Genomic DNA, 22,523 nt, shown 5'->3' with positions numbered 1-22,523 from the left:
GTTTTTCCCTAAAAACAGTCCGTGAGAATTTTAGTTTTGGCCTTTCCCATTTCATGGATGGTTTTCACCTTTGAAGTTAATTGGCTTCCTTTAATCACCAGTTGGAATATGAGAATGCACATCATGATGAAACAATTAATATAACAATAGTGCCTGCATCCTTAAATAACTTTAAACAATAGTTTTATTCTTCTTTGCAGCTAGCAAGCCTTCCCAAGAAACCGAGAGTATTTTGGACTGTTCTAAGTTTTCTGATACATTTATGGGCATGCTTTAAAAAGCACTAATAGAGAAAATCAAAGACTATGTAAACCTTAGAGTTAGGAGTTTACAGTCAGACTGCCTCAGTGTCTTTATAAAAAGGTGTTGCTGTGATAAATAGAAATGAGATGTCTACAAAGTGCTTATTCTGCCTGGCGCAGAATAGACTCTGTATCGTTGGCTGCTATTAACTGATCCTTTGATCAGTCTTGGTGCTGAGGCCACATGCACTGGTGGTATCAGCTTTCTGGGTTGTGGTGAGATTGCTTAATATTTGCGCGCGGCAGACACTCATTGGAGTCATCATGGCCTCCTTAAGAAAGAACCAAGAGCATTTCCCAGCTCATCATCTCACCACCTCACCACCACCAACACCGTTCCATTTTTTTTTTAACCAGTTCTTTAGCTATCTACCACCCTGATTTTTCTGTAGTGTGAAAAATTTAGGAATGTAAGAGTGAACGAGTGTTGGAAATATGGTCATTGTTATATTCTACTTTATATCCTATTATATGGTCAACTATTATATTCTATCCACATGTGTGTTGCATGCTAAGTCCAACTCTTTGCGACCCTATGGACTATAACCCACCAGGCTTCTCTGTCCATGGGACTCTCCAGGCAAGAATAATGGAGTGGGTTGCCATACCCTCCTTCAGAGGATCTTCCTGACCCAGGGATTGAACCCAAGTCTCTTGCATCTCCTGCACTGGCAGGAGGGTTCTTTACCACTAGCGCCACCTGGTATCCATGGCTACTTTTAAACTTCTGCTCATTCCCGTTCTGACTTTGATTAGATCAATTGTCTATTCCTAATCTTTTAAATTCCAAATCAAACGTGTTACTTAATTATCAGTCTTTAGACTCTGCCTTCTATTTAGTTTATTTTAAAACCCTGATAACTTTTCTATGCCAGGGGTTGGTTCTTAAATTTTGGTGCAGGGGGTTGGGAGTAGACACATAATAAAGACCTCTTGGAGAGTCTGGTGAAATCCATGGAGACTCACCAAGAAAAATACAGATAACACACATATTCCCTAATACTGTCTGTGATGCAAATGACGTTAGACTTCCTAATGCACAACCAATGATGTGAGTCCATGGAACTCCAAGTTAAGACTTTGCTAACTTCCGTGGTGGATTCATGTCAGTGTATGGCAAAACCAATACAGTATTGTAAAGTAAAATAAAGTAAAACTAAAAATTAAAAAAAAAAAAGAATTTGCTAACTTAAAGTAGTATGCATTCTAGAGTCACTTTCACATATGTATCCAAGGAATGAATAATGTTTGTAATAACAGAAATTCAGTAATAGTGTCTATTTCTATCAATAGGAAAAAAGTAAACTTGAATGCTATGTAACAGTTAAACTAAATGAACAAGACCTACATGTATTAATTATACTTGTAAAGCATAATGTTGAACAAGAAAATTAATTTATAGATTGATACATACAACACACCATTTTAAAAAAAATTTTAATTGCAAAACCTCGTTTATCTGTATGCTGCTGCTAAGTCACTTCAGTCATGTCCAACTCTGTGCGACCCCATGGACTGCAGCCTACCAGGCTCTTCCGTCCATGGGATTCTCCAGGCAAGAGTACTGGAGTGGAGTGCCATTGCCTTCTCCTTATGTGTATAGACATGTATTTTAAAGAACAGAAGTACTCTTATGAGAATGATTAACACCAAATTCATTACAGTAGCTATTTCTGGAGAACAGGATTAGGAGAGATACATTGTGAGTCTTAACTACATACATCTCTCGTTTCCTTGAAAAAGCTCTGATGCAAACATAGCCCAAAGTTAACTTTTTATAAAACTTGCATGGTAGGTAATTTTATTATTATCTGTGCCCGTAATCTTGAAATAGCTTGATTAATTAAATTTTTTTAAAAAACAATTTTAGTAATCCTTTCCCTTTTTTCTTCCTTCTAAACACCCATCCTCAGATAACAAGTTGTATACAGTCTTCAATGTTTTTGATGATGAATCAACCTGCTGGAACTATCAGGAAGGCATCCTGTCAATGAAAGTAACAAGAAAAGGCTCTGTCATTAGTACACTTGATGCTGATTGGCTGGAGTTAACTACATTTTATTATAAACAAGGCTTGTCTTTAATTGATTCTTTTGTATGCTGGGAAACATCGAAAGGTAAGTTTTATATTATGATATGTTGATACCTAAAAAATTTGACCTGTGTCAGAGTTGGTGGCAATGTTTTTGCCTCTCAAGTTCAATGGCTAAAAGGACAGATATTATTACTAAGAAAAAAGACTATAATTATTGCACAATACAGTTCAGTTCAGTTGCCCAGTCGTGTTGGACTCTGCGACCCCATGAACTGCAGCACACCAGGCCTCCCTGTCCATCACCAACTCCCGGAGTTTACCCAACCTCATGTCCATTGAGTCAGTGATGCCATCCAGCCATCTCATCCTCTGTTATCCCCTTCTCCTCCTGCCCCCAATCCCTCCCAGCATGAGAGTCTTTTCCAGTGAGTCAACTCTTCGCATGAGGTGGCCAAAGTACTGGAGCCTCAGCTTTAGCATTATTCCCTCCAAAGAAATCCCAGGGTTGATCTCCTTCAGAATGGACTGGTTGGGTCTCCTTGCAGTCCAAGGGACTCTCAAGAGTCTTCTCCAACACCACAGTTCAAAAGCATCAATTCTTCGGTGCTCAGCCTCCTTCACAGTCCAACTCTCACATCCATACATGACCACAGGAAAAACCATAGCCTTGACTAGACGGACCTTAGTCGGCAAAGTAATGTCTCTGCTTTTGAATATGCTATCTAGGTTGGTCATAACTTTTCTTCCAAGGAGTAAGCGTCTTTTAATTTCATGGCTGCAGTCACCATCTGCAGTGATTCTAGAGCCCCCCAAAATAAAGTCTGACACTGTTTCCACTGTTTCCCTATCTATTTCCCATGAAGTGATGGGACTGGATGCCATGATCTTCGTTTTCTGAATGTTGAGCTTTAGGCCAACTTTTTCGCTCTCCTCTTTCACTTTCATCAAGAGGCTTTCTAGTTCCTCTTCACTTTCTGCCATAAGGGTGGTGTCATCTGCATATCTGAAGTTATCGATATTTCTCCTGGCAATCTTGATTCCAGCTTATGCTTCTTCCAGCCCAGCATTTCTTATGATGTACTCTGCATATAAGTTAAATAAGCAGGGTGACAGTACACAGCCTTGACGTACTCCTTTTCCTATTTGGAACCAGTTCTAACTGTTGCTTCCTAACCTGCAAACAGGTTTCTCAAGAGGCAGGTCAGGTGGTCTGGTATTCCCATCTCTTTCAGAATTTTCCACAGTTGATTGTGATCCACACAGTCAAAGGCTTTGGCATAGTCAATAAAGCAGAAATAGAACTCTGGAACTCTCTTGCTTTTTCCATGGTCCAGCAGATAGATGTTGGCAATTTGATCTCTGGTTCTTCTGCCTTTTCTAAAACCAGCTTGAACATCTGGAAGTTGACAGTTCACATATTGCTGAAGCCTGGCTTAGAGAATTTTGAGCATTACTTTACTAGCGTGTGAGATGAGTGCAATCGTGCGGTAGTTTGAGCATTCTTTGGCATTGCCTTTCTTTGGTATTAGAATGAAAACTGACCTTTTCCAGTCCTGTGGCCACTGCTGAGTTTTCCAAATTTGCTGGCATATTGAGTGCAGCACTTTCACAGCATCATCTTTCAGGATTTGAAATAGCTCCACTGGAATTCCATCACCTCCACTCGCTTTGTTCGTAGTGATGCTTTCTAAGGCCCACTTGACTTCACATTCCAGGATGTCTGGCTCTAGGTGAGTAATCACACCATCGTGATTATCTGCATCGTGAAGATCTTTTTTGTATAGTTCTTCTGTGTATTCTTGCCACCTCTTCTTAAAATCTTCTGCTTCTGTTGGGTCCATATCATTTCTGTCCTTCATTGAGCCCATCTTTGCATGAAATGTTACCTTGGTATCTCTAGTTTTCTTGAAGTGATCTCTAGTCTTCTCTATTCTATTGTTTTCCTCTATTTCTTTGCACTGATCACTGAGGAAGGCTTTCTTATCTCTTCTTGTTAGTCTTTGGAACTCTACATTCAAACGGGTATATATCTTTCCTTTTCTCCTTTGCTTTTCGCTTCTCTTCTTTTCACAGCTATTTGTAAGGCCTCTCCAAACAGCCATTTTGCTTTTTTGCATTTCTTTTCCATGGGGATGGTCTTGATCCCTGTCTCCTGTACAATGCCACAAACCTCCATCCATAGTTCAACAGACACTCTGTCTATCAGATCTAGTCCCTTAAATCTATTTCTCACTTCTACTGTATAATCATAAGGGATTTGATTTAGGTCGTACCTGAATGATCTAGTGGTTTTCCCCACTTTCTTCAATTTAAGTCTGAATTTGGCAATTGCACTGCTGCTGCTGCTGCTGCTGCTAAGTCACTTCATTCGTGTCCGACTCTGTGCGACCCCATAGATGGCAGCCCACCAGGCTCCCCGGGCCCTGGGATTCTCCAGGCAAGAACACTGGAGTGGGTTGCCATTTCCTTCTCCAATGCATGAAAGTGAAAAGTGAAAGTGAAGTCGCTCAGTTGTGTCTGACTCTTAGCAACCCCATGGACTGTAGCCTACCAGGCTCCTCCGTCCATGGGATTTTCCAGGCAAGAGTACTAGTGTGGGGTGCCATTGCCTTCTCTGAGTATGCATCTGACTAGCATCTATCTCACCATCCAAGATGGATCTCATCTCGTCCTCATCATCCCTCCATCAAGAAAGGTAGGACACACCTGGGAACTTTCTTCACATCTTTTGGAAAATAAGAACCATATCTTCACTTCTTCCAGATTCCTGAGTTGCACATGCAACTTTAATGTAAAATCTTAACAACTCTGTGTGGTACTATTGTAATGGTTGCCTTTGGGTTGTAACTATCAGAAATAGACAAACCTCTGTGTGATCAACTAATAGAATTTTCCAAGTAAGATGTACTACAACAGCCCAATCAGGAAGCATATGATGGCATTTAACAATTACTATCCAAATTTATTACACTAACCCAGTTTTGGATCAGAGAAGCCAATGGCAACCCACTCCAGTACTCTTACCTGGAAAATCCCATGGACGGAGGAGCCTGGTAGGCTGCAGTCCATGGGGTCACTAAGAGTCAGACACGACTGAGCGTCTTCACTTTTACTTTTCACTTTCATGCATTGGAGAAGGAAATGGCAACCCACTCCAGTGTTCTTACCTGGAGAATCCCAGGGCCGGGGGAGCCTGGTGGGCTGCCATCTGTGGGGTCACACAGAGTCAGACACGACTGACACACAGCAGCAGCAACCCAGTTTTGAATACTACCTACCATGTCCTCCTCTCTAAACCCGACTCCTCCTAAAATTTGTATAGAAAAATAAACTTTGGTTCAGGAAATGATTTATATTTATTTATGCCATTCCCTTATCTTTTGTCTCTATCTAATCTTCTTTTAGTTACAATGAATATTTAATCATCTGTCAATCACAAAAACAAGCAAAACTTTCCAAAAATTATTTCTAAGAAAAGTGTTTTTTGTTGTTTTTTTAAAAGAGATTAGTGCCAAAAGAAAAGAAAAAAAGATAGGAGACTGGAAAAATGCCTTAAGAAGGATGAAGTTTATGCAGATCAGGATAGTTAGGGACCATGATTCACTGAGGTTAGAGAGAGGAATGAAAAAGCAAACCAGATGAGATCTCAATAAACCTCATTATTATTAGATCAGCCTAGTGATGCCTTAACTAATAGAACTGAAGATTTTGGTTATTTAAAATTGTCAAGTCATGTTCCAATTGGTCCCTTTAACTAGCAACCAAGAGTAAGGATCTAGCTCATTGGAGCACCCCAAAATACAGCCCTTTGCATAATGTTTGGCACTTAGCAAGTACTCAATAAATATTTAATAGTATTTTTGGTTATTGGAAACTTCTTCCAAGTTGATCTTTTATGGAAACAGCTAGATCTGATATAAAGTCTGTGGACTTTAGGATTTAAACAGTTTAAATTCTGTGTCTTCTACTTAGAGCTGTGTGACCTGGGGAAGTTAGTTGAGCTCACTGAGCCTCATTTTCCTAAAAGGGGTGTAAAAACATTTCTACTAACTGTTGTGAGAATGTGGTAGGATATACTTTGTACAAAGTGACTCCCACAGTGCTTCACCCATTGTCAGAGTTCATTTTCTGGGATTGGTTTTCTCTCCTGACACTTACAAGATGTTCTTACAATACTTTTAGTATGAATCAGCTATTTGGAGGTCAGTTTATACTTCACATATTTCTCTCTCTGTGTCTATGTCTTGCTCTTCCCTCCAAAGAGTCTAAGTTAGAGCCATTCAAAAAAGGCACTGGGGTGTGTGGAATTCCCTGGCAGTCCAGTGGTTAAGACTGGACACGCTTTCATTATCAAGGCCTGGGTTCCATTCCTGGTCAGGGAACTAGGATATCCTGCAAGCTGCGTGATGTGGCCAAAAACAACATTAAAGAGCCATTCCAAATTTTGGATTATGACTAATTGCTGAAGGAAAGACAAAGAAATCCTCCTTTCACAATGTCTTTCAGGCATCCCTGCCTTGAGCCTTGCCTGGTGGAAATAAAATTAGCCACAGCAGTTGCCAGGCAGAGGCTCTGTAAGGCTTTTGTTCTTAAAGCCTCAGAAGCTATTTAGAGAGCCCCAGGGAGAGTCTCTCCCTGTCAGCAGCTCCGGAATGTCTCATTAGGCGTGTTGCATTGCAGGCCATGCCAAGCCCTAATGAGCCATGGTCTGTAAGGTCTGGTGACTGGGTGTGTCACTCAGGACTTTCCTGGGAGTACACAGGGAAGCTGTGGAGGGGAAATTGTGACCTGTGCTGTGTCACCGTAAGAAGCAAGTCAGAGGAAGCAGGGCTGAATGGGCCACTTTGTCCTAGAACATCTGATGCCTGACATCCAAAGCACGTAGGGGACAATGCATATTTTGTTTTGTCTTGCTTCCATCCTCTTCCAAAATACTGTCAGAAGCCAGCCCACACATGAGGAGAAGTACAAAACCAGATATTGCTCAGAAATTTAAATATATTACTCCACAAATCTCATTCTATAAAATTCTCCAGAAACAGAGAGAAGTAGAAAAAAAAAATTTAAGTCAGGAAAGTCATGGTGGAAATATTGTAAGGTCTGTGAAATTCCTCATCAGTGCCCTTTCCCACTCACTTTCGAAACTTTTTCTGTTTTGAAAAGTCCCACACACAGGGGCACCCAGCGACTCTCCTGCTGTTCTTGTGGCCCGAGGGTCTCACTGCATGACCTTCTCCGGTTCCTGGCCTTCTCCAGCATCTGGCCTTCTCTAAACTGGCCTGCAGCTGGGTTCTCTGCACACTTACAACTCCCAAATGAATCCAGAGGAGCCTACAAGAGGCTTATCCAATTATGCCAACAGAGACAAAGCACTTTATTCTACCAGAACATGTAGAGATCCAGCAGGCAGCTGACATGGATGAGATGGCTAACTCTGCCAACTGGTACAGAACACACACACACACACACAAACACAACCCTTGAGGTTCACTAGTCTACCAATGCCCACCACCCTCAGAGCATAGCCTCTTCCTACCCATGGTATACACACATCTGAAGGCTATACTTTCATTTTTTGTGGATTCTTTTCAGACTGCACTTGATAGTCATTTCAGTCTCTTCACTCCTATAAAAATGCTTGTGTGGAGTTGGAGGTGTATCAGAATGAGGAGTAGGGTAGAGTAATGACACTGAAACATGTATGTATTCATTTCATATATACATATATGTATGTATGTGCTACTGTGCATAGTTGCTCAATCCTGTCCTACTCTTTGCAATCCCATGTACTGTAGCTCACCAGGCTCCTCTCTCCATGGGGATTCTCCAGGCAAGAATACTGGAGTGGATTGCCATGCTCTCTTCCAAAGGATCTTTCTGACCCAGGGATTGAACCCAAGTCTCCTTCATTTCAGGCAGACTCTTTACTGCTAAGCCACCAGGGAAACCCCATATGTATATGTATACACAGCAGGCCCTAGACCTGGTACATAGGGTTTATACTGATGAGCAAAATGGACATCTTCCCTATTCTTAAAAGCTAACCACAGAACTTCCTTGGCAGTCCAGTGGTTAAGACTTGTGTTTCCACTGAGAGGGCACAGGTTCTGTCCCAGGTCAGGAAAAACTAAGATCTCACATATTACTCACAGCAAGGCCAGAAAAAAAATTGAGAAGCAGTGGATCAGGTCAACTCTTTGTAACTTTTTAATACTATGCACACATGCATGCTCAATCACTTTAGTCGTGTCCAACTCTTTGTGATGCTATGGACTGTAGCCTGCCAGGTTCCTCTGTCCATGGGGTTCTCCAGGCAAAAATACTAGAGTGGGTTGCCATTCCCTCCTCCAGGGGGTCTTCCCAACCCAGGGACCAAACCTGTGTCTCCTGCACTGTGGGCAGATTCTTTGCCCACTGAGCCACCTGAGAAGCCCTCTGCACACATAGAAAATGATAATATTGTACATCATGCAAAATGCCAGGCTGGATGAAGCACAAGCTGGAATCAAGATTACTGGGAGAAATATCAATAACCTCAGATATGCAGATGACACCACCCTTATGGCAGAAAGCCAGGAGGAACGAAAAAGCCTCTTGATGAAGGTAAGAGAGGAGAATGAAAAAGTTGGCTTAAAACTCAACATTCAAAAAACTAAGATCATGACATCCAGTCCCATCACTTCATGGCAAATAGATGGGGAAACAGTAGAAACACTGAGAGACTTTATTTCCTTGGGCTCCAAAATCACTGTAGATGGTGACTGCAGCCATGAAATTTAAAGACCCTTGCTCCTTGGAAGAAAATCTATGGCAAACCTAAACAGTGTATTACAAAGCAGAGACTTTACTTTGCCAACAAAGGTCCATATAGTCAAAGTTATGATTTTTCCAGTAGTCATGTATGGATGTGAGAGTTGGACCATAAAGAAGGTTGAGTGCCGATGCTTTTGAAATGTGGTGTTGGAGAAGACCCTTGAGAGTTCCTTGGACTGAAAGGAAATCAAACCAGTCAATTCTAAAGGAATTCAATCCTGAATATTCATTGGAAGGACTGATTCTGAAGCTGAAGCTCCAATACTTGGGCCACCTGATACCAAGAACCAACTCGTTAGAAAAGATCCTGATACTGGGAAAGGTTGAAGGCAGGAGGAGAAGGGGATGACAGAGGACGAGATGGTTGAATGGCAGCACCGACTCAATGACCATGAGTTTGAGCTCCAGGAGATGGTGAAGGACAGGGAAGCCTGGCATGCTGCAGTCCATGGGGTCACAAAGAGTCAGACACGATTGAGTGACTGAACAACAATATTATAGGACACGTGGATATAAGAAGAAAAGCTGCTCTGGGCAGGAGGGGGAGCCCTGTACCTTAGCTCATTTGAACCCCATTCTAAGCTCACCAGTGGGCCAAGGCACACAAGGTGGGAAGGTCTGAGATACGTGCTGTTAAGATGAGTCAGTTCAGGACAGTTGTTAAGTAATTGTTTAGAACTGTCACCTTACCCCAATACCTGGAATATAACACACCAAGCACCCCAATGGTCACTCCTCATGAAGTCTTCCCTGCCACCCTCCCCAGCTGCTGGTTCTGTCAGGGAGAGTTTCTTAAGAGATAGAAATAGTCCCTCCTGGGAAGTATCATTCTTCTGTGGCTCTGAGGACCAGCATGGTCCCTAAGAAAGCTTAGCCAGGGGACTTGGGGAGCTCTAAAGTGAGAAGGAATGTCTTTTGTTTTTAACTGAAGTTATAAGATACAAGGAGATCCAACCAGTCCATCCTAAAGGAGAGCAGTCCTGGGTGTTCATTGGAAGGACTGATGTTGAAGCTGAAACTCCAATACTTTGGCTACCTGATGTGAAGAGCCAACTCATTTGAAAATACCCTGATGCTGGGAAAAATTGAGGGCAGGAGGAGAAGGGAATGACAGAGAATGAGATGGCTGGATGGCATCACGGACTCGATGGACATGGGTTTGGGTGAACTCCGGGAGTTGGTAATGGACAGGGAGGCCTGGCGTGATGCGGTTCATGGGGTCACAAAGAGTCGGACACGATTGAGCGACTGGACTGAACTGAACTGAACTGAATAAGATACATAGAACAAGAGGCATTTATCTTATGCGTACAACTGAATAGAACACAAATGTTCAAGATACAGAACATTTTCTTATATGTCAACTATATCTCAATATTGAGAGGTAAAAGGCAAAAAAAAAAAAAAAGGATACAGAACATTTCTGAAATCCCAGAAGGCTTCCTCATGGCCCTTTCCCATTAATACCCTCCCATGCAGAGAGAAGCATTGTTCTGACTTCTAGCACCATAGATTAATTTTGCTTAGTTTTGAACTTCATATAGATTGAACTGAACAGTATGTTTTCTTTATCTCCTCATTTCTTTTCTTCAACATAGTATCTCTGACAGTTATCAATGTTGTTGTATTCCAGTGAGTCTTTCTTTTTTATTCTTGGTGGTATTGCAGTGTGTGAGTCTACCACATTTTCATCCTTTTAGCAAAGAGAAGTTTAGAAGTACTAAGGAATCTCAATACTGAGAACAAGAAAACAGATACCACAAAACCCATAGTTCTCCAACTATATAATCCTAAAGTAAATAAGAAGAGATTACAATTAACTACATAATTATCACAGTATATAATTATTCTTAAAGTTCATGTTAACTGCTACTGCTATGTCAGTCGTGTCCGACTCCGTGCGACCCCATAGACAGCAACCCACCTGGCACCTCCATCCCTGGGATTCTCCAGGCAAGAACACTGGTGTGGGTTGCCATTTCCTTCTCCAATGCGTGAAAGTGGAAAGTGAAAGGGAAATCTCTCAGTCATGTCCGACTCCTAGCAACTCCAAGGACTGCAGCCTACCAGGCTCCTCCGTCCATGGGATTTTCCAGGCAAGAGTACTGGAGTGGGGTGCCATTGCCTTCTCCACTTAAAGTTCATACCCCAACTCTGAAAAAGGATTTGAAACAAATATACAATTTTAAAGATGATCTTGTGATGCTCTAAACTGACAATCAAAAACAGGTTTAATTCTGTGGGTCACTTTGATATGACAGTAGACAAGTACATTTAAAGGAAGTGGAACATATATTGTAGTTAGAATAGCAATTTCAACAAGTAAATTAAACTTTACTGGATTTTGGGAACCATGCTGAACAAAGTAAATTCTTCACGTTATTCTGCCCAAACTGTAACTGATATAAAAATAGTAATAGTGATTTTCTCTTAAAGTTTTATAGCTCATTAATAAAAATAAGAACTGAAAATTACACTTGAATTACTTTGGTGCTTGTTTGTTTGTTTGTTTTTTGGCCTTTAAGCTTAATAGATGTTTTGAAAATTTTGTAGGTTATTATTTGGACAATCATCCATCAGGGAAACTTTGATGTGACATTGTGCTGTATAAAAACAAAATGTTTAACCAGCACATGATCATGGGAAAATTGTCTCCTACTGCAAAGTAGGAGACAAAAGAATTTCCATAAAATCAGTTTAGTTTTGGCCAGCTGGTTATTGTCAACTGTTCAAAAAAATGTCAGAGAGGCCCTCCCTCAAAACTTCCTTCCCAGCAGGAATTCTTTTGACAATGACTTCTGTTTAGGATCTTCCTGTTACCATTCTTTTTTTTTTTTAAGCATCATTGAAGCAAAGAATTGTTCTGTATTTATATATTTTTAAATAATCTTACCTCACCTTGGTTTTGATCTCACACTTGTCATTTCAAGGATTAATATTTTTGATGTTGTTTTTCTTAGTGGTATGATTGGCATGCATACAATATGTAGAACAGAAACCAACATTTGATTTCCAGGGGAAGGTGATTTCCAGATGTTTTTAGGCTTAGGAAATCCATTTGCTTCTCACTGTATGATATTATTTTATCTTGTGTTTGTTATTGTAGTCTTCATGTTTACAATTTGATTTTAATTCAGTTAGGTATAAAACTGTCTTAACTTTTGCCAAAAAAAGAAAGAAATTACCTCAAAGAGAAAGGAAATGTCATAGATTCACCTAAAACAAGTATTTATTAATTGATATTTTTTTCTTTCAGCTTCCTGTAAGGGTTGTTTATTAACATTTTAGATGACCTGAAAAGACACTGAATATGTGCAACTCTCCTTAATTGTATCTTTTTCCTCACAGGGGATCACTTGTCGAAATCTTTGGAAGGATTCTTCATCTATGAAGAAGAAGGCTCTGGAGTACCAGGATTCAGCAGGAAGGGAAATGATGCCATCGTAGTAGAACAATGGACAGTTATTGAGGTAAACTGCATTTTTTATGTAATTTAGCTTTACTTTTATATTGAGTTTTACATTTAGATCTTCATTGCCTAACACAGACAATATTCTTCAAACACATGTTTATTCCGTGTTCAGAATTTCATCACAAATACTCGAACAAACTTCTTGCAAATTTGGGAAAAGGTGATTTGTTTTACCCATTGTTCAGATTTGTTTAAAGATAGCAAAATAATTATACATAAATAGCAGTAGATTCCCAAACGTTCGACATTCTTATTCTAAACAACATCCCCCACACTGAAATTCTCTGTACACAATGCCAAGACAACTAGATGAAAGTGAAGAGAAATTCAGTCAGTTTTGTCTTTGAGCAACCAATGTGACTGACTTTTTCACCTTTTGAACTGACTTTCAAAGGCAAAAATATCCAAAGGTATTCTCTCTCTCACCAGACCAAATGTATACACACAGCATTGTGCTTCCTAATAAGAGGTGACTTTGCTGTCAGCATTGTGCGCTCTAAATTCAGGTATCACCAAATGGACTGCCGTTGAGGTGTACAGAGTGAATTCAGGTATATTTGCTGGTGTTTGAGGCCCTCACTGACAGCCTCTCTCAAGGACACTTTCACCTTTCTGGCCTTGCCAAGCTTAGCGAGACATAGACCATTTTCAAGGAAACTGGAAACCCTATTGAGGGGGGCACAAGGATGTGGGATAAGAGGAAAAACTCCAAGTAAGAATCAATTCCAAGTGAGTGAAAAGCAGTGAATATTCTTTGCTCACTCTCTACTCCAGTCCTCACTTCCCAGGCCCTAGACCAGTGTTTCTGAAAGTGTGGGCTCTACTTGGATCCAAATCACCCAGGGAGCTTTTTAAAATGCAAATTCCTAGCCCCCATCCTATACATTAAAGTATGATGCCCAAACAAGACCTAGGGAAGGAAGGCACAAACCTTAGAGAACCTCACTCCACTCCGATTCCCAGGGTTTCTAGCTCGGTTGAATGGTTGGGAAGCAGCAGGAAGCAGAAAAGAAGACTGGAGCCGGTGAAACTGCACTTAATGGAGCATGAATGCCCCTTATCCCAACACTCCTCACCCTTATCCATCACTTGTGTAGCTGGCTGTCTTTGTCATTAGACTGTGAGCTCTGTGCTTATTCACGCAGGGCTGTGAAATCAAGACAGATTATGGTCCTCTGCTGCACACTCTGGCTGAGTTTGGATGGCTCCTGACAAGTGTGTTGCCGACTCCTATACTGAGACATGACAGGTAATGCTGAAGTACCTGACACACCCTTATTTCATGCTAAAACAGAGCTCATCTGTAAGATAATGCAACCTAACAGTGCTTATGTAAGGCCTACGAAAAGCATTTCACTGAACTTCTAATCTGATTTCATGGGCCTTGGAGATCAGCAAATCTAACCCTCTCTTGTTATATATATCCCTCAGTATCCATGAGGGATTTGTTCAGGACCCCCACAGATACGAAAATCTGGGATGCTCAAGTCCCTTGTATAAAGTGGCATGAAGTGTTAGTCACTTATTTGTGTCCAGCTCTTTGCCACCGCACAGACTGTAGCCCACCAGACTACTCTGTCCATGGATTCTCCAGGCAAGAATACAGGAGTGGATTGCCATTCCATCCTCCAGGAGATCTTCCTGACCCAGGGATCAAACCTGGGTCTCCTGCATTGCAGGCATATTCTTTACCATCTGAGCCACCAGGGAGTTTTCAAATGTGGGCAGGGAATGGGGCAGGCAAAGAGAGGATGATGGCATGTCCTGGTGTTTTCTAATGGACTGTCTATTCCAGGGCCCAAAACTATTTGCTTGGTTCTTTGTAACCCTTTCCTGACCAAAGATAAAGTATGTTAGCCACAGTTTATTGTGATCCACACAGTCAAAGGCTTTGGCATAGTCAATAAAGCAGAAATAGATGTTTTTCTGGAATTCTCTTGCTTTTTCCATGATCCAGCAGATGTTGGCAATTTGATCTCTGGTTCTTCTGCCTTTTCTAAAACCAGCTTGAACATCTGGAAGTTCACAGTTCACGTATTGCTGAAGTCTGGCTTGGAGAATTTTGAGCATTACTTTACTAGCGTGTGAAATGAGTGCAATTGTGCAGTAGTTTGAGCATTCTTTGCAATTGCCTTTCTTTGGTATTAGAATGAAAACTGACTTTTTCCAGGCCTGTGGCCACTGCTGAGTTTTCCAAGTTTGCTGGCATATTGAGTGCAGCACTTTCACAGCATCATCTTTCAGGATTTGAAATAGCTCAACTGGTATTCCATCACCTCACTAGCTTTGTTCGTAGTGATGCTTTCTAAGGCCCACTTGACTTCACATTCCAGGATGTCCAGCTCTAGGTGAGTGATCACACCATCATGATTATCTGGGTCATGAAGATCTTTTTTGTACAGTTCTTCCGTGTATTCTCGCCACCTCTTCTTAATATCTTCTGCTTCTGTTAGGTCCATACCATTTCTGTCCTTTATCGAGCCCATCTTTGCATGAAATGTTCCCTCGGTATCTCTAATTTTCTTGAAGAGATCTCTAGTCTTTCCCATTCTGTTGTGTTCCTCTATTTCTTTGCATTGATCGCTGAGGAAGGCGTTCTTATCTCTCCTTGCTATTCTTTGGAACTCTGCATTCACATACTTACATCTTCCCTTTTCTCCTTTGCTTTTCACTTCTCTTCTTTTCACAGCTGTTTGTAAGGCCTCCCCAGACAGCCATTTTGCTTTTTTGCATTTCTTTTCCATGGGGATGGTCTTGATCCCTGTCTCCTGTACAATGTCACGAACCTCCATCCATAGTTCATCAGGCACTCCATCAGTCTAGTCCCTTAAATCTATTTCTCACTTCCACTGTATAACCATAAGGGATTTGATTTAGGTCATACCTGAATGGTCTAGTCACTTCCCCTACTTTCTTCAATTTAAGTTTGAATTTGGCAATAAGGAGTTCATAATCTGAGCCACAGTCAGCTCCTGGTCTTGTTTTTGTTGAATGTATAGAGCTTCTCCATTTTTCTTAAGAAACCTATATGCAGGTCAAGAAGCAACAGTTAGAACTGGACATGGAACAACAGACTGGTTCCAGATAGGAAAAGGAGTACATCAAGGCTGTATATTGTCACCCTGCTTATTTAACTTATATGCAGAGTACATCATGAGAAACGCTGGTCTGGAAGAAGCACAAGCTGGAATCAAGATTGCCAGGAGAAATATCAATAACCTCAGATATGCAGGTGATACCACCCTTATGGCAGAAAGTGAAGAGGAACTCAAAAGCCTCTTGATGAAAGTGAAAGAGGAGAGTGAAAAAGTTGGCTTAAAGCTCAACATTCAGAAAACGAAGATCATGACATCTGATCTCATCACTTCATGGGAAATAGGTGGGGAAACAGTGGAAACAGTGTCAAACTTTATTTGGGGGGGGCTCTAAAATCACTGCAGATGGTGACTGCAGCCATGAAATTAAAAGACACTTACTCCTTGGAAGGAAAGTTATGATCAACCTAGATAGCATATTGAAAAGCAGAGACATTACTTTGCCAACAAAGGTCCGTCTAGTCAAGGCTATGGTTTTTCCTGTGGTCATATATGGATGTGAGAGTTGGACTATGAAGAAGGCTGAGTGCCGAAGAATTGATGCTTTTGAACTGTGGTGTTGAAGAAGACTCTTGAGAGTCCCTTGGACTGCAAGGAGATCCAACCAGTCCATTCTGAAGGAGATCAACCCTGGGATTTCTTTGGAAGGACTGATGCTACAGCTGAAACTCCAGTACTTTGGCCACCTCATGCAAAGAGTTGACTCAATGGAAAAGACTTTGATGCTGGGAGGGATTGGGGGCAGGAGGAGAAGGGGACAACAGAGGATGAGATGGCTGGATGGCATCGCTGACTTAATGGACATGAGTCTGAGTGAACTCCGGGAGTTGATGATGGACAGGGAGGCCTGGCATGCTGCAATTCATGGGGTCTCAAAGAGTCAGACACGACTGAGTGACTGAACTGAACTGAACTGAACTGATGTTAGCCACATCTGACTCCTTGCGACCCCATGGACCGTAACCCACCAGGCACCTCCATGGGATTCTCTAGGCAAGAATACTGGGGTAGGTTGCCATGCCACCCTCCAGGGGATCTTCTCAACCCAGGGATCAAACCCAGGTCTCCTGCATTGCAGACAGATTCTTTACCACCTGAGGTATGAGGGACACCCTATAAAGTAGCATAGTATTTGCATATAATCTACATGCAGCCTGTATACTTTCAGTCATCTCTAGAGTACTTATAAAAGCTATACAATTTAAATGCTATGTACACAGTTGCTGGCAAGTTCAAGTTTTGTTTTTTGGAACTTTCTGAAATTTTTTTCTCGAATATTTTCCATTGGCAGTTGGTAGAATCTAAACTGCAGATGCAGAGAGCCAACTGTGCATACAAGCTATTATTAAAGGCACTGCCTACTTAAGGGCATGTGAGTTCACATTGGCAGCGCCAGAGAAGGGGCAAAGTAGATCAACTCCCAATTCACTGCGGCTTCCAGCACTCAGAGGTGCCCCTCCCTTCAAAGGCCATACTACTATACCTTCTTTTTTCCAACTTGAGATGCTGACTCTTCCCTAGAGTGAAGATTGAGTCCATATGAATCTGCAAACAGAAAATACAGCCCCCTTTGCAGGACCCTTTGTGCTGCTCTTGTGCACTGTCTATGTGAAACTGCCCTCAGTCCAGCACACAGTTGGCGTTAGAGCTGCAGTGGGGCCCAGAGGGTGGGGTGGAGAGGCAACAGTGCTGCCTCCATTCCACACCTCCAGTGTGGGAGGAAGGGTAGCTTTCTCCTGCAGCATGAACTTGTTATCTGTTTCCACTAAAATAAACACTTACATTAGAACCACTTCATAAATACCAACTTTTCCTTTTGTCCCATTTCTGGGTAAGGAAAAGTTCGAGTTGTTATTTTTTGTTTGTTTGGAAAAAGAGACAAATTAAGCCCTCTGTATGAAGTGCTTTGCTATCCCTTGGACTCAGAAATATTCCCTCTGCTCTATTTGGCATCCAGAAAATGACTGACTGCCAAGGCTGTCCTGTCTGGGCTGGTACAGCCTGCAGAGGACAGCACAGTGTTGCCTGGGCCTTCCCTTTGAGCAGAGACAACTGGACCATAGCTTAACACCGATAGCGTAGCTAAGGGAAGCAACTTCCCTTTCCTCGGTTGCATCCACCCTTTAGTTTAGCAACTTTACCCGTGCCCAATAATGCTACCTCCCCACAAACTTTAAAAACATTGAATTGACATGGTTCTATAATAAAGCCACACCTTCTTCAGGTGGGGAAAGGGATAAAAGTGGATACAGGGTAAAGACACTCAGGCTTTAAAAGAAGAGGTTCAGTTCAATTCAGTCACTCAGTCATGTCCGACTCTTTGCGACTCCATGAATCGCAGCACGCCAGGCCTCCCTGACCATCACCAACTCCCAGAGTTCACTCAGACTCACATCCATTGAGTCAGTGATGCCATCCAGCCATCTCATCCTCTGTCGTCCCCTTCTCCTCCTGCCCCCAATCCCTCCTAGCATCAGAGTCTTTTCCAATGGGTCAACTCTTTGCATGAGGTGGCCAAAGTACTGGAGTTTCAGCTTCAGCATCATTCCTTCCAAAGAAATCCCAGGGCTGATCTCCTTCAGAATGGACTGGTTGAATCTCCTTGCAGTCCAAGGGACTCTCAAGAGCCTTCTCCAACACCACAATTCAAAAGCATCAATTCTTCAGCACTCAGCTTTCTTCACAGTCCAACTCTCACATCCATATATGACCACTGGAAAAACCATAGCCTTGACTAGACAGACCTTTGTTGGCAAAGTAATGTCTCTGCTTTCAATATGCTATCTAGGTTGGTCATAACTTTTCTTCCAAGGAGTAAGCGTCTTTTAATTTCATGGCTGCAATCACCATCTGCAGTGATTTTGAAGCCCAAAAAAAGTAAGCAAAACAATCTTTTCTTCTCAGAGATTTATTGGTAACTGTTCTCAAATTATGAGTGAAGCTCTCTGAATCATTACTCAGCTTCTAAAAGTCTGTGACATAGGGGCTTCCCTGGTGGCTCAATGGTAAAGAATCCTCTTGCCAATGCAGGAGACACAGGTTGGATCCCCAGTCTGAGAAAATTCCTCATGCGGAGGAGCAGCTAAGCTGGAGTGCCACAGCCAATGAGCCTGTGCTCTAGAGAGCTCAACTACTGAGCCCACATGCTGCAACTGCTGAAGGTTGTGCACCCTAGAGCTGTGCTCTGAAACAAGAGAAGCCACTGAAATGAGAAGCCTGCACACCGCAACTGGCAAGTAGCCCCTGCTCGCCATGACTAGAGAAAAGTCAGTGCAGCAACGAACACCCAGCACAGTGAAAAATAAATTAATTATTATTTTTTTAAATCTGTGACACACCTGTCAGATCACAGGACAGCAGTAATTCTCAAGATTTGGCCCTCAGACCAAGCGATGTGAATACTGTGGAATGCCCAGGAACATACACACGCTGGAGGCTTATCCCAGCAGGACGGTTAGAGGCTGCAAGGGTAGGGTCCATGAAGCTCCATTTTCACAAGCTTCAGAATCTCATCAACATTTGAGGAACTTTGCATAGGTGGTGAAAAAAGAAAGAAATTCCACTTCCCTGCCACCCCTCACCTTCCATCTGCCAAGTCAGTGGTCTGCCTGACTCACCCTCCAATCTCCCTCAGAATAACTTCTGTATTTAGCCTCCTTATTTCTCCTAGGTGTATAATCTAGGGCATTATTAACCCTTCCTAAAAGTGCTCTAAGTGAACCTTTCATGTTCCTTTTTTTCCCAGTGGAAAATATATTTATCATTCCTCCTTCCTATTCACTCAGGACTTCCATTCCTATGAGTCTAAATATTTCCTAAAGTGATATGAATGACCAGAAGGGCTCTAGATTAGATAGCAAGACTTAAATGTTGGATGCTGAGCCATAGAACATGGGCTGCCACTCGCTGAGCAACTCCTATTTGGTTTGGGAATGAGAACAGGACTGAGACCACAGGTGGGAAAGGAAGACCTCTCAAGTATACTGTGATGGGAGAGGGTGGTGGAGCCAGAGCCATGCTTTGCCTGACCACCTTGTCCTGTGTGTCACAGGCCAGATCAAGTGATTAGGAGGCTCTCTGCAGTGGGGAGGGGCTGTCTGCTGTCCTTGGGGCAGAGGTAGCACCGCTGCCTCACCACAGTTCCAGTTTCCTCTGGACCCCTGCGTGTGCATGTGCTTAGTCGCTCAGTCGTGTCTGACTCTTTGTGACTCTATGTACTGTAGCCTGTCAGGCTCCTCTGTTCATGGGATTCTCCAGGCAAGATTGCTAGAGTGGGTTGCCATGCCCTCCTCCAGGGGATCTTCCCAACCCAGGGATGGAATCCAGGTCTCCCACATTGCAGGCAGATTCTCTACCATCTGAGCCACCAGGGAAACTCAGTGTACTGCTAGTATCCACCAAGGTGCTGTGGAGACAGAATGGACCTTACAGGCCCTCCTTGTGAAGGCTCATCTTTATGTGCAATTAAACTAGCAACAGGGCATGAATTCCCTTGTAGTCCAGTGGTTAAGTTTCCGTGTTTTCACTGCAGCGGCCCGGGTTCAAAACCTGATTGAGGACCTGTGCCTCACACTGAGCTGGCACAACCAAAAAAAAACAAAGCAAGGGGGCTACTAGGACCCTCCAGGGCCCTGCAAGCCAGTAGGCTTGTCACCCAGCCTCACCCACCAGTGTCTGGCACAAACCTCCACACAAGGTTGGACCTTTTTATTCCTGTCCAAATATGCTGTCCCTTTGACAGTCACACGCTGGTCTTAGCTGCTTCACTACACACAGAATAGTAGTCACCTTCAGCCAGGTCATCTTTTTTTATTTTTTCAGGTCATCTTTAAACATCAATAAACATATTACATACAGTTCATCTTGGTCCAGGTAGAGGATAGAGCCTAAAAGTTTTTAGTTTCTGAAACTAGAAGAATGGTTCAGGCTTTGAGATACACAGATCTCATCTGAATTACACCATCACCATTTTACCAGCTATATGATTGGAGAACTTCTCTGAGTCTCAATTTCCTCATCTGGAAAATGATATAATAATATCAGTTTCACTGGATTATCATGATGTTTGAGTGTAATAAAGCAGGGCCTGTGCATGATGTCTGTCCTAAATCAAGATATTTCAGAAAATGGAAACACTGTAGTTCACTGTATACAAAATCAGCACTGAGTATTCAGTTCAGTTCAGTTCAGTCGCTCAGTCATGTAAAACCAATTAAAAAGACAAAAATAAATAATGACACTATAAAAGTTCATGCCTATACATGATGCTTACACTCAGAAAAACAAATGTTATCATCTTTTTTGGGGGGCCCACATGTCTTAAAACATAACTTAGAACCAGTGAAAATTTTCTTCCTAAATATTTTCAACTCATATACAACAATTGTGTCTTAAGCAATTTTCAGTTCTTTTCTACTCTTCTATCATGTAAGCCATAATTTGAATGGTCTCTACATGAAGTATTTTCTTTCATTACTCAGATATGTCCTGTTAGATACAGAAAACAAGCTTATGGTTACCAAAAGGAGGAGAGAAAGCAGGAGGAAGAAATTAGGGGTTGGGACTAACAGATACAAACTGCTACATTTACAATAGATAAGCAACAAGGATATATATTTTTTATTTATTTTTAATTTAAGGATAATTGCTTTACAGTATTGTGTTGGTTTCTACCAAATATCAACATGAATCAGCCATAGGTTTACCCAACAAAGATATGTTGTATAGCCCAGAGAATTATACCTGTTACCCAGAAACTGCATTTGCCTCTTGGTGGGTGTCTAGCCAAAAGTTACAATGAAGCCAAAGATCAGGAAAAGGAAGGATTTATTACTTACAGCAAGTAAGCAAACCATGGAGGATCTTTTCCAAAGTGGTGACTCCCCAAACAGCAAAACTGGCCTGGGGCAGCGGGAGTGGTAGTGAGAGGGGGAGAAGTTTGGTAACATGCATTCATGAAGGGGCTTGAGCGGAGGAGAATTCTGCATAGATCAGAGTAAATGTTGACCAGAGTCCAAGCTTTCAGTCAGGTCGGTCGCTCAGTCGTGTCTGACTCTGTGCAAACCCATGAATCGCAGCACGCCAGGCCTCCCTGTCCATCACCAACTCCTGAGTTCACCCAAACTCATGTGCATCGAGTTGGTGATGCCAACCAGCCATCTCATCCTCTGTCGTCCCCTTCACTTCCTGCCCCCAATCCCTCCGAGCATCAAGGTCTTTTCCAATGAGTCAACTCTTCACATGAGGTGGCCAAGTATTGGAGTTTTAGCCTCAACATCAGTCCTTCCAATGAACACCCAAGACTGATCTCCTTTAGAATGGACTGGTTGGATCTCCTTGCAGTCCAAGGGACTCTCAAGAGTCTTCTCCAACACTACAGTTCAAAAGCATCAATTCTTCAGCGCTCAGCTTTCTTCACAGTCCAACTCTCACATCCATACATGACCACTGGAAAAACCACAGCCTTGACTAGATGGACCTTTATTGGCAAAGTAATGTCTCTGCTTTTTAACATGCTGTCTAGATTGGTCATAACTTTTCTTCCAAGGAGTAAGTGTCTTTTAATTTCATGGTTGCAATCACCATCTGCAGTGATTTTGGAGCCCCCCAAAATAAATTCTGACACTGTTTCCACTGTTTCCCCATCTATTTCCCATGAAGTGATGGGACCAGATGCCATGATCTTCGTGTTCTGAATGTTGAGCTTTAAGCCAACTTTTTCACTCTCCTCAAGAGGCTTTTGAGTTCCTCTTCACTTTCTGCCATAAGGGTGGTGTCATCTGCATATCTGACATTACTGATATTTC

General features: G+C 42.2%; 1 protein-coding gene across 2 annotated transcripts in view; it reads left to right on the top strand.

Annotated features, from left to right (window-relative positions):
• Positions 1-22,523, top strand: part of RFTN2 (raftlin family member 2) — an 82,740-nt gene that overhangs the window by 27,276 nt on the left and 32,941 nt on the right. For both annotated transcript variants that reach the window (XM_069577923.1, XM_069577924.1), the window contains exons 6-8: positions 2,216-2,419; positions 12,499-12,620; positions 13,768-13,871. In XM_069577923.1, coding sequence (XP_069434024.1) covers positions 2,216-2,419; positions 12,499-12,620; positions 13,768-13,871 — 430 coding nt within the window. The remainder of the gene's footprint in view (positions 1-2,215; positions 2,420-12,498; positions 12,621-13,767; positions 13,872-22,523) is intronic.

Source organism: Ovis canadensis, chromosome 2 (assembly GCF_042477335.2).
Source record: "Ovis canadensis isolate MfBH-ARS-UI-01 breed Bighorn chromosome 2, ARS-UI_OviCan_v2, whole genome shotgun sequence".
Classification (NCBI taxonomy): domain Eukaryota; kingdom Metazoa; phylum Chordata; class Mammalia; order Artiodactyla; family Bovidae; genus Ovis; species Ovis canadensis.
The sequence above is the reverse complement of the archived record's forward strand: the minus strand, read 5'-3'. Positions and strand labels throughout refer to the sequence as shown.